This window comes from Falco punctatus (assembly GCF_963210335.1).
Source record: "Falco punctatus genome assembly, chromosome: 11".
Lineage (NCBI taxonomy): Eukaryota > Metazoa > Chordata > Aves > Falconiformes > Falconidae > Falco > Falco punctatus.
In genome coordinates, this window is record NC_137591.1 from 25,615,156 (window position 1) to 25,627,215 (window position 12,060).

At 38.1% G+C, this 12,060-nt stretch overlaps 2 protein-coding genes across 5 annotated transcripts in view; one reads left to right on the forward strand and one right to left on the reverse strand.

Moving 5' to 3' along the window:
* RGS4 (regulator of G protein signaling 4) overlaps positions 1-12,060 on the forward strand; it is a 205,050-nt gene that overhangs the window by 77,627 nt on the left and 115,363 nt on the right. The gene's annotated exons all lie outside the window — the stretch shown is intronic.
* The window catches only part of RGS13 (regulator of G protein signaling 13), a 53,485-nt gene that overhangs the window by 27,439 nt on the left and 13,986 nt on the right, over positions 1-12,060 (reverse strand). For all 3 annotated transcript variants that reach the window (XM_080406993.1, XM_080406991.1, XM_080406992.1), the window contains 3 exons: positions 10,555-10,616; positions 8,525-8,691; positions 1-5,637 (listed from right to left, as the gene is read on the reverse strand). The exon at positions 1-5,637 is cut by the window's left edge and continues 27,439 nt beyond it. In XM_080406993.1, coding sequence (XP_080263119.1) covers positions 5,452-5,637; positions 8,525-8,691; positions 10,555-10,616 — 415 coding nt within the window. In that variant the 3' untranslated portion in view covers positions 1-5,451. The remainder of the gene's footprint in view (positions 5,638-8,524; positions 8,692-10,554; positions 10,617-12,060) is intronic.

Below are 12,060 nucleotides of genomic sequence, written 5' to 3' on the forward strand. Positions count from 1 at the left end.
TCGCGGCTGGACAGGAAGGCAATGGTCATATAAAGTCTTTGCTACGATTTGTAGGTTTTTGACGCACTGACTTGTTTCCCTCTGATAAGTATAGGCTACTAGATTGCTGGGGCCCTGTAAAAAAATTTACAGTGGCATGGGGCTGTGGAAGAGGAACTGCAGCCCTGCCTCCTGCCCTGATGCTGTAAAGCCTTGAGTTGTTCCTCTTATCCTCACATCTGTGCAGCTGATGCACAAATCCAGAGGGAAGGCACAGGACTGAAAAGCTAGGATTGTGAAGGAGGTCTGTAGCCATCAGTGCGGGTTTGCTGTGGTTAAAACCCCCCACTTGCTTAGACTTGTCAGGGTAGGCTGACCCCACTTTCCATTTTGTGAGGTACATGTTCTTGCAGTAAGGAGTGGTTCTCAGTCCCTGGATAGCTGCACTGTACTTTGAGTTGAGCAAAATCTGAGGTACAGGACACAAGGATTTCTATATAAGCGTGACCATCTTGAGATAATTGTCATAGTAATTTTGGAGGGAAAATATTGTTGTAAAGTTATAAACAACTTTTCAGTAAATGATTTAAGATGCTGGGGTGGGTAAAAAAAACTAGCAAATGCGAAATCTTTAGTTAAGAAAGCAGGCCTGATTTGGTTGTGTAAACACAGGCATCTAGTTCTTCTGAGATGCTCTAGGATGCCATGCGGCATCCATCTGCCACTGCAGCAGGGAATGGGCAGTATACATCTGGATTTGTATTACTACCTACCTGTGTCAGATCTACCAGCACCAGGGGAAGCCTTAGTTAGCCCAAGGGTTCTACATACCGTAAAGTGTTCATGCAACTGAGTCAAGACAGAATGCATATGTACTGAATTCTGACCATTTGTAGTATACTGCAAGATGTCTCATTCCATGTTGCTGTTTCTATAAGGATATGTAGGTGCCTGAAAACCAATTGAAAGACACTGACTGGAATCCATAATATGATGCTACCATGTTCTTACTAATTTACATTCCTCTCTAAAGAACCAGTTGCACTGTTTGGCTTCAGTGGCTGATATCTTGTTGCTGCTGTGATGAGAATTCATGGTTCTTAGAATCTGTGCACTTATGATGTATGATATCTAAAAGAGTGCTTGATTTGCTTCCCCAATATCTAATTTTCTTGCCTTGTGATTTTATTTTTCTACATTGTTGCACCTGTTTCTTTTATTTTTGATTTAGAAAAAGAAGTTAAATCCTTTGTGTATTCTAATCAGACTCTGAATTGGGACTGCTATCTTAAATTTGAATTTTGAAAAGTTTTTCATTTTTCTAAAATTTGAGTTTGAAATTTTAAATTTTGAAATCAAGGCATCTCAAAGCTGTACAGTTACTCAGTGCGACTGCAAAATTATTAAATGGGTAATTCTGCCAAGAGAGGTTACCACCTCTGTGAAGCTTCCTTGTAGAACACCCTATGCAAGCCGATATTAGGATGCAGTCTTTGCCCAGGGAAGGCTACAGTCTGTAGCCACATCATCTAGCTAATCGTCATGTGCAGCAAAATTCTGTTTGGAAGACTTGTTCTATTGTGCTCTTTCCTCCATGTTTAGTGAACTGAACTTTAGACCAAACATCAGTTTCTGAAGGGACCTGTGATTGCAACAGTACTGTATATTTGGCAATACTTGGAAATGCTACAGTCATTTCCCTTTCCTCTGAGGCTGTAGGTTCCTAAACATCCTCATCTGCCCTGGAATTGGTGACAAACATCTCTGCTTGTAATATTTGTTTAAATCAGTTGTCTACAGTACCGAGTTCTGGATATTACTTAGTTACTGCGCTTAGAGTGTAACTGCCTATATTTTATTTCTTGGGACTTAAAAGCAGAAATATCTGGAGTTAATATGAAGATATGAAATAATTGAGGTAACTTCAGACAAAAGCCTCCTAGCAACTTATTCTCTGAAGGCTTTCGATCATACAATGGAGAGACATTATATATTCTCATTTACCACCCATCTGTACAGAAAAGACCGGACTATGCTGTTCTTACTGGTTTGTTTTGGCTGACTCTACTTATAAGCAGATTTTTACTTTGTTTTTTAGACCTGATATGCAAACTACATTTGTTATTCTGCACTTATCATCATCTAGACACTGAGAGCAGATACAAAACTCATGAAAACAGCAATATAACAATACAGTGTAAGTTTAATCACTTTTGTCAAGAAAGAAGCTCATGCACGCCTCACATTTACAAAGTAAAAAAGATCTAATTGTCAGCTCTTTTTAAAACAACAGCAACAACAAAATAACCCACCCAAAACCCCAGACCATCTGTCCACTATGGGTTGTTTTTTTAGAGCCTTGATAGGTCAACAGTTTCCAGGGTTGAATACAGTTAATTGCTATAGTGGTTTGATTAATCTACATTTTTGTCTTGCCAAATTTAATGTGTTTGAAGAATTGCCATTGGTTTTATTTTTTTTTTTTTTGTTCTTGTTAAATAAAGAGGGAAGAATGACAAAGAATTCTGCAAATTTAGCTGTTATAAAGTTTTTTATCTTTTTTAACAGTAGCTTTGGATGATTAATGTGAGCAAATGCCTTTTAGTGTTGTCTGCCAGTGGAAAGTATACCTGAGCTTATTCAAGTGCTGTTAATGAAAATGTTAAAAGCAGTGATTTGTTTTTGCTGCTGCCAGTAGTTACTGTTTTATGAATCATGTGATCTGATGAAATACACTGTTACTGTCATGCCTCTCATAACATAAAAGAAAAATCAAGCAAGAGAAAGATCTCTAACAGTTAACAATAAATCTATTTTGGGAAAAGGACCCTCTCTTTTTCCAACTTGGGGGGGGTGGGAGACATCACTAGAAAAAAAAAACCACCACAAAAAACAATAAACTTTTTAGTTATTTCTAGAAGGAAATATAAAGTTAATAAGTCCACCAGCAATAAGGGTTGCTAGACTCATGACCTGTTATCAAAATAAATGCTAAACACTTCATGCTGTAAAAATGTTTGTGAGTCCCTCTATGATTTCTCTGAGCATTCTCTGTGGATGATTTTTTTTTTTTTCCTCCTTCTGGATAATCTCTTTTCTGCAAGGAGAAATGTTCTGTCACACTGCCTGACCAGCCTCTTCCTGTAAGCCCTTCAGAAGACTGCATGCTAGGCTTGTTTGGATATGCAGAGCTATTATCCTTGGTCATTACAAGTCTTTTCCATTTAGAAAGCAATACCTAGGTCTTCTGAATTTCTGATCCTCACAGACATGGGAAGGCTTTTCATAGTGTAGTCCCTTGTTTATTTGCTTTTTCCTCTCCTCAGGCTGACTTTTGTCACAGGTCTACTTCCCTGTAGGAATTGCTTTTTAATAGTTCCTATAGTTTTTCTTCGCTCTGAGGCTGAGGCATCTGCAGGATCTGTGAAGCCAAAGTGCACTGTATGTACCTCAGAAGTACATACAGAAAGCTATGCTACCCCTGCCTGGATTTCCTATGGTGTCCCTGCTTGCTGACAGTGGCTTTACAAGCTGAATAATCACGTGTTCCTATGATAATCCTTTTATATGGGGTCAATGCAAAAGGACATGATTATCTCCTATACTAACAATCTCTTTTCTTACAATACTTGTTATCTTTAAGGATTCTGTACTAGTGTAGATTATGCTTATACTTGCTTTGCATTCTGCTTTAGGCATGTACATAAATTCTAGCTTGAAAATTTCATAAAAATGATGGATGAAATTAATTTGTGGAGCCTTAGATAATTAATAAGTTACAACATGACCACTTACACTATAGTTTTGTTGACATTAGAGCGCACACACACAGTTACGGTTTACCAATATAACTTAATACAAAGCCAGATGTAATATCATGCATTTGGTAGCTGTTGATAAGCATGCTCATCTGCCATCAATAAATTACTGTCCCTCTTCCCAGCTATATTGTGCACCACAATAGTACCACTGCTCAGGGAGGCCCTAAACAATGATTATTTTTTTAGGAGGGATTGAGACTTTACCTTAAAATGTTTACATACAATATGTTATTACACTGGCAAGAGAAACTTCTTAACAAGTATAGTGTTGCCTCGCTACAGGACAGATGCCACCAAAGTAAAACCCAATTGTTTGTTCACTGTCTGCACTGACCTGTGTTTTCATGCTCGCCTTGTAAGGAAAAGGCTGGGACATTCACATTGGAGAAGTAAAGGAGGTTCTCGGGGAGAACAAAAACTTACTGTGGTTAAGCAGGTGGCACAAAGGACTGCTGTGAGCCTCCCACAGAAAGACTGAGTTTTCCCAGCAGAAGCAAGGCAATGATTTACCACATTGTCACAAAAATTACCTTTTTAAACCAGGCAGGCAAGTTACAGCTTAAAGTGTTAAAAAGCATGAACTGGCAACATGATTGAAATAGCCTCAGTCAAATAAATGTATCCAACTGAATGAATACTTCATTTCTCCTGCGAAATCATCCCAGAGGATCAGTGTGATGCTACCGGGGTTTATGGGGCTGCTGTCAGAATTTATTCTTTGTATTCCTTGAAATAATGCAGCTTGAGAGGATGCAAAAAGGTCCCTGGTTTACTGTGTCTTTTAGTGTCTATGCTTAAGTCCATTAAAAGAATTAAGAGATTCCAGTTTTAATGAGACATGAGAAGTTAGATTGTTTTTTGAATGTAAGCCAGTTTTTGATACTTGATCAATACATAAGCAAGGTGTCTTTTACAGTGCATGCATGAGAGGCCAACCTGCTTGCGTTACAGTATGATGTTCAGATGCCAAAGGGAAAGTGATATGTTTGTGTCCATACCCAGAAAAAAAGATAAATGAGCTTTATAAGTGAAGATAAATTCAGGAAACACTGGTAGTATTACAGTATGCTGTAGACAAAGTACCTTTACAGCATATGTTGTACATCATAATTTAGCATAAATTGACTCTACGCCACGTGAATGCTATGCTTCATGGCTTAAGCAAGCAGCTGTACCTCACAACTTATCATATTTTACTTTGGAAGAGTATAACAAAGCAAAAACACAAAGTCAATGCAGCAATGCAGATGTTTTTTCTTCTGTGTTATGTATAGCTAAATAAATATTTATTTCCTAGCAGGAAGACAATTTTTTTTTTTTTTACTTGAGATCATTCAAAACAATACTGAAAATGTTATTTGAGTTGAAAAATATCAATAAAAGAGTAGAACCTTAGGCTATCATTTTTGGCTGAAACTTTGGTTTACTTAGTTTTTGCTAGCTTTTAAGGTTTTGTTGAGAGGGGAGGAAAACGAAACCAGAACTCTTCCATGGGAAAAGAAAGGGAAGGGGGAGGATAGTGTCTTGCCAATTTGAACATCAACAAAACAGTTGAGCACGTTACTGCTCGATTTATCCTGTCTACTTTAAATCTTAAACACTTGCATGCCACAAGAAGCCTTCCTAAATTTTCAGCCTTTCTCTTCATCATTTAATTATCACCATTATTTTGAAGGCTGCGTTTGAGTTTTTGATAGAACTTTGATTCAAGAAATCGTGGATAAGAATCTCTTTCCATGTGCATGTAAATTATTCTCTGTGCTTCATCAAAACAGGACTGTGTTGGCTCTTGAATATTTCTTATAATTGCTTTCCTCGCAGGACTGTCAATATTAATCTGAAACAGAAAACAACATTACTAAAGTATCACTGAATGCATGCAAAGAAGGGTAAGGAAGATACAGGGACCTGTACTGAATGCCTTTCATTTATATCTTTTTATATACCCTTTAATCTAAAATCAGCACTGTCATGGTATAACCCCAGCTGGCAACTAAGCTCCACAGCTGCTGGCTCACTCTCCCCTGGTGGGATGGGGGAGAGAGTTGAAAGGGTAAAAGTGAGAAAACTCGTGGCTTGAGATAAATAACAATTAATAGGTAAAGCAAAAGCTGCTTATGCAAGCAAAGCAAAACAAAGAATTCATTCACTACTTCCCATTGGCAGGCAGGTGTTCAGCCATCTCCAGGAAAGCAGCGCTCCATCACACCTGACAGTTACTTGGGAGGACAAATGCCATCACTCTGAATATCCCCCTGCTTCCCTCTTCTTCCTCAACTTTATATGCTGAGCATGACACCATATGGTATGGAATATCCCTTTAGTCAGCTTTCCTGACTGTGTCCCCTCCCAGCTCCTGGTGCACCCCTAGCCTGGTTGCTGGTGGGGTGGGGTGAGGAGTAGAAAAGGCCTCGACTGTAAGCATTGCTCAGCAGGAACTACAACTTCTCTGTATAATCAGTGTTGTTTTCAGCACAAATCCAAAGCAAAGCCCCATATTAGCTACTATGAAGAAAATTATCCCAGCCAAAGCCAGCACAAGCACCTAACCAAAAACATTGATTCTAGCAGAGTGGATTTCTCCTTATAATGCCAGAAAACATGGTTTTATTAGTTGACCAATTTGTTCCTCTTGGTTTTTGATTTAGTAAGAGGTATGTTAGTGGCTGAATGGCGGGGGGGTTGCTCCCTTAAGTACAAGAAGCCTGGAAGACTGGGATCTGCCTGAATTTCCTAGCCTGCCCCATGCCCTCAATGAAGTGGCTGGTTTAATCCTGACTGTTGTGATCAGTGGAGGTCAAAAGCAGGGGTAAAGTCACTGTTGCTGGGCTCATATATAGAATATGGGACCAAGACTTCAAACCTTAGTGGGGTTAAGCAGTATATTTTTGACTTGCTCACTACTTCTAGAAAGCATATGAACATATGTATGATTTACGCAGAGGAAGTCCTGCAGATGTGGTTTGCATGGAGTGGCTGCAGTGGAAGAAGTAGCTGAAAGGTGTTGACATCCAGCCCCTTTCTTTCACTAAGAATTGTTCTTAGAGCTAGGATTAGATCCCCGAAAAGGAAACCTGACTTTGGATTTCTAATGAGTCCAAGTGGCTGGAGGTGCACAGTACCAGTGAAAAACAATTGCTAAAATTTTTATGGTCTCTGAGAGAAATTAAAACTGAACCCATAGGTCAACCTTGTTTAGAAAAAGCTTTGGTTCCTAGAGCTTTTCTGATGTGATCCAGGGTTTGTAGCAGACAACTTGAAGCTCTGTGGATGTGTAAGAGTAGAAAGGTCTAGTTAAAGGAAAAGATAGCAGATAAAATGGGGGCTTTTGATAACACATTAGTTGATGATTAATTACATTGCTTTTTTTTTTTCAGCTTAACTTTGTTTACTGTTGAAAGGAGAACTCTAAAGATGTGAAGCTAGTGCTGATGTCTGTCATGGGTTGGGATCTTGCTCTTCCAGAGGAGTTGTTTGGGTTGCACCTTTTAAAATGCTGCTGAAATCTGAATATAAACTGTGTTTTAAACCCTCATGAGCATCTACATTTTTAGAGTGATACCTAGTTCTTGTGTTAATAGCAAATACCAAGAAAATATGAAACCAGTGTGTCCTGAAGACCTAGAAATCAGACAACCATCAGCAAGATTCAAATGTGTATTATTTTAGAAAAAAAATTATACAGCTTATTTTTAACTGTCCTGATTTAAGCGCTAACTTTTGATTAATGCATTTGTGTTTGGCAATACTGACATTTCTCTTTTGGAAATGCAAATGTCTTGCTGAGTTTCCTATAGCTGCACATGCTAAAAATAAAATAAATCAGAAAAAGACAGAAAAATGCATTGTCTTGCCAATTGGCATGTAAAACCAGGAGAGGGAAGTTTCAGATTTCCTCAAGTTTTGGATTGATGGGAGTGGTTTAGTCATTTAAAGCAGCAACTGCTCTCAGCATTTGGGAACCCAGTTGAGTTGGTTTTGGCTTGTCTTTCAGTGTCAACAGGGAAGCTATGTTTTGAGACTCTGTAATAATTTTATTGTTTTGCCTAAACCAGAGAACACTCTAGCCTGATTTTTCATTTATGTCAGTCTGCCAGAGACAGTGGCAGTAAAAGCCAGTATTAGCTAATTTTTGCAAGAAGAGAGTAACAAGCAGGAATAGTTAAAGGTCATAGAGCATGACTAGCTGAGCAGGAATAGCTTTTTTAATAGCCATTTGTTGGGAAAAAAAAAAATCGCTCTCAAACATTTTGCATACAAGTCTGCTCTGGAAGCAGAAAAGAATCTGTCTTGGAACATTTCTTTTAGTCCATTATACAAAGGGGACAGTACCGGGTAGAGTTCATTTACATTTACCCTTGCAAAGACCAGAGTAATATATACACGTAGCAATGTCATCATCCAATATCTGTTGAAGAAGTATCAATGGCCCCTGGATGAAACACTAAAAAGAATAGAACAGATCCAAGAACTTGGTTCTTAATCTAGTTGTGCCTTTTGCTTGTGTCCTTGGATGTAGTTGAAAGATTTGCCTGTAGACAAGATGTGATGGCAAGTATTAAAATTCTAGGTGTCAAAGAGTTTTGGGAGGATGACTAGCAACAGTTTTCACTCCCTTTAATACAAGAGGTGCTACGCATTTATTGTTGCTTTTTGTAAGCCACATTATGCATCAGGCATTCCTATTAGAGGAAAAAAAAAGAGTTTGTGTTATCACGTATCACCTCATTGGGAGCCTGAGGTTGAATATAACTTGTAAAAAGTTTCCTGGCCATGGAAATCCTTTTCCTCTGTGACGTGATCTTCTTATAAGCTTCACAAGCAAGCCAGAATTCTATGTTTTCATCACTGTGCTCTGTTTTCAAGTAGGTCTTGTAGATCATAGGCCCATCTGTAAATATTTCATAAGCCAAATTTATATACCATGTATATATACATTATCTTTAGAGTCCTTCAAAGGCAATAGGGACGATTACAAAACAGTATAGTTCTTGATTGTACAACTACAAATATTCCTATATCGAAATGGGGAATTCAACACGCTAACCCAGAGCCCTACGCTTCAACACTGCCTTTTCCTGCATGGGCAGAACTTCCTTTACCTTCCATGGCATTTTGCTGTGCAGGGACAGAGCACAAAAACCTTTGTTGTTCCTGAGCTCCAGCAACACTGTGAAATGTATCCAAAGACCATCAAATATTTTAAAATTCTGGCTCTAGTTTTGTATAGAAAATATCTGAGTATTATCAAACAATCATGACCTGAGTGGAAAAAAAACAACACCTTCTTTTCTTGATGTAAGAATTTTGGGGAAAAGCAATTAGCAAAGAAGAGGAAATAACTTTGTCTCTTGTTGCTGTAATCAAGTGGTTAAAAGAATTCTCTCTGAAGCAAAGTGGTTTTGCACCTGAGGATCTCTTTGTAACACCTGGTAATGGAGTTTGATGGCAGCAATCAGCAGGATCTTGGCAAAGATGAAGTTCCTGAGGCTGCCTTTTGTCATGTCATTAGACTTGCTCTGTACAGAACTAGGTGACAGTTGCTAAAATGCCTCTAGCCAGGAGAGAGTTTATGAGGCTCACCCTGTGCTAGCACTCGGGCAGGAATGATGCTTGCAGTTGTAAGATGTACTTTCAAGAGTAAAACCTAAGATAGGCAAATACTTTGCCTACCTTTCACAAAGAACAGCAAATCATTGCCTTTAGAGCATCCAGCTTTTCACACGAGTACATCTTTGGATTTTCTGATGTCATTAGGCACTTAAATTCAGAATCGACAAATAGTGCCATCTAAATACAGGGAATGAGGGAGGTGTTTCAAGAAGAGGCAGCATCCAAGTACTGCTGGAAGCTACAAGCATTTTATGGTTTCATGTTTTTAAAGACATTGAGCACTGCCTGTCATTTGGCACTGACAGTGATTGCGTGCATGCATGCTGCTTGTACTATGATTTTGTCTTTTTTAAATGTTTTGTTGTGCGCTTTCTCCCTGTGCTTTCCCTGAAAACTCTAACATACTACATTGCTTGCTATTAAAGATTTTAATGGCAAAATCTTTTTCTTTATAGTTGTTACATATTCTGTCTTTTAATCTTCTTGCTCTTTGTGTTTTGTCTAGTTTGAAAATAGTGCCAGTCCTTGGGAATAATTCTGAGAGGTTTGTGCTGTGATGTAATTCTGTACACTACTTTCTAGTCAATATTTTAAAAAAAAGTAACTCGGCAGTGTCGCTGGAGACTGCTGGCCATGTGAGAAGCGTTAAGAGAGCTCTGAGCCCTGAATGAGACAGAGGGATGCTGAAGTGGGAAAGTTCGGTTTTGCTACTGAAGCTACAGTTCTTCCCGTACTTGCGATGAGGGTCTAAGTCACCTTCCAGGGCATTACACTGTACAGATGTAGCATTAGGTCTGGTGTCTTTGCCATGCACAGGATTCACAGAGTCAACTTTTCTTTCACTTTCTTCTAATACATATTGCTATGCAGTGCTGTAAGTGGGAGCATGGAACATAAACCTGCCCTTATCATATGTCTTTAAAAGAATTACACATGCTTGCAGAAACGGCAAGTTTGGGAAAGCATTTATAGCATGCTACGTTTATTTTCAGTGTAATGCATGCTAAGCATTCACACAAAGGTTTTTCTTTCATTAGTTGCATGTAAGACAGCATACATTATACTGCATGACTTACTGATTTTGCTTCATGGGAAGTTTTTTTCAGTAATCCATCTGGAATACAAATATGCAATTACTTACATTTACTTGTTACAAGCTTTTCAAAAGACTGGGACCATTGTAGCACTTCTTCCAAAGACACTCTTTAGAAAAAAGAAGATTACTGTAAGATTAGCTGTGGTTCAAAGTATAAAAAAAAACCAAAATGAAATTACATTATTGAAAATCTGTCCCCTACTTTACATAAGATTGGCACAAAATTTACATTTAAAAAGTTTTCCTATGTGTCGTAAATCTTGTGCTTAATGTGCTGAAGCAAGTATTCTTGACATCACAAATACAGTTCCATCTCAAGGTGCTCTCATGTAATTCCTCTAGAAATGGCATTCGCTTATCTAAATTGTGCTTAGAGGAAGCACAAGGGAAGTACTAGCTTTCTAGGTAGCAACTTCTTTGGGACAGGTACTGTATAGTTAACGAAATGTTGATGTTTGTAGCAATGTTCTTATAAAGGCTCAAGATGTTAGTGTAATATTTAAAGGCCTTTAATGTCTAAGTTGACTTTAACATCAAAGTGTTTTACAATGCAGTATGACACATCAGTAACAGTCTAGGCAGTTCTCGGAGGTGACTAAAATCAGATTTCTTTTTTTCATGTTTGCAATTCTTAAGCAATAATTTCATAAGCTTGTAGGAGGTTCCTGCCTGATTCTGGGAAAGACTATGGAAGTAGTGAGGTGAGAGACTAAACAATTTAAGGAAAAACAAATGTTTGAGGGCCAATAGCTCCATTTAAGTGCATGTAGTTCCATTTACACCAATTAATTTTTAAGCGTTGCAGTTACAGGACATCAGTGCTGGTAACCTGGAAAAAATGCTTATGCTTATGTTAGTAGAAGAAAACACAAGGGATGTATTCCAGTGGGTGCTTTCCATTACACGTCAGCCAAACCTGGGGGAAGATCCCTTCTCATTGAGTATTTTGTTTTCATATGAGCTACAATTTTGACAAAAGCTAGTATCACTGAACTTTTTTTTAAAAAAATAAATTAAAAAAAAAAATAAATTAAAAAAAAAAAGCAAAACTGGCTTTGGTATGAGTGCTGCATGATGCTTCATAGACTTCTGCTGTACAACAGTCATTAGTAGCTTTGTAGCTTTTTAAATTGGTGATCACCTATTTATTAACTTGATACAATTCTCTTTCTCTGGAAGAGTACATGCTGTAACTCACTGACTATTTTGTCAGGCTTTCCTGATCAGTCTGACCTGATCAGAGAAATGTATAGTAAAAGAAACTGTACCTCTATCAAATTGTGGTGTCAATAACTCTCTAGTAGCTCTTGCCAGTAAAAGATATTTCTTTTTTCTTTCTCATGAGCTACTGGCCTCCTCTCAGTATAAACTCACGAAGCGTATGGTTATAAGGAATGAGACTTTAGTCCTTTGAATGCTTTTTTTTTTTCCCCTAGAAGCTGCTTCTGAGTCATATTCACTGCTACTGACGCAGATAATTTTTCACCTCTGTTAGCAATAGCACTTCTATATAGAACAAGTGACAATCTTGTCTCACTAAGCATCATTAGT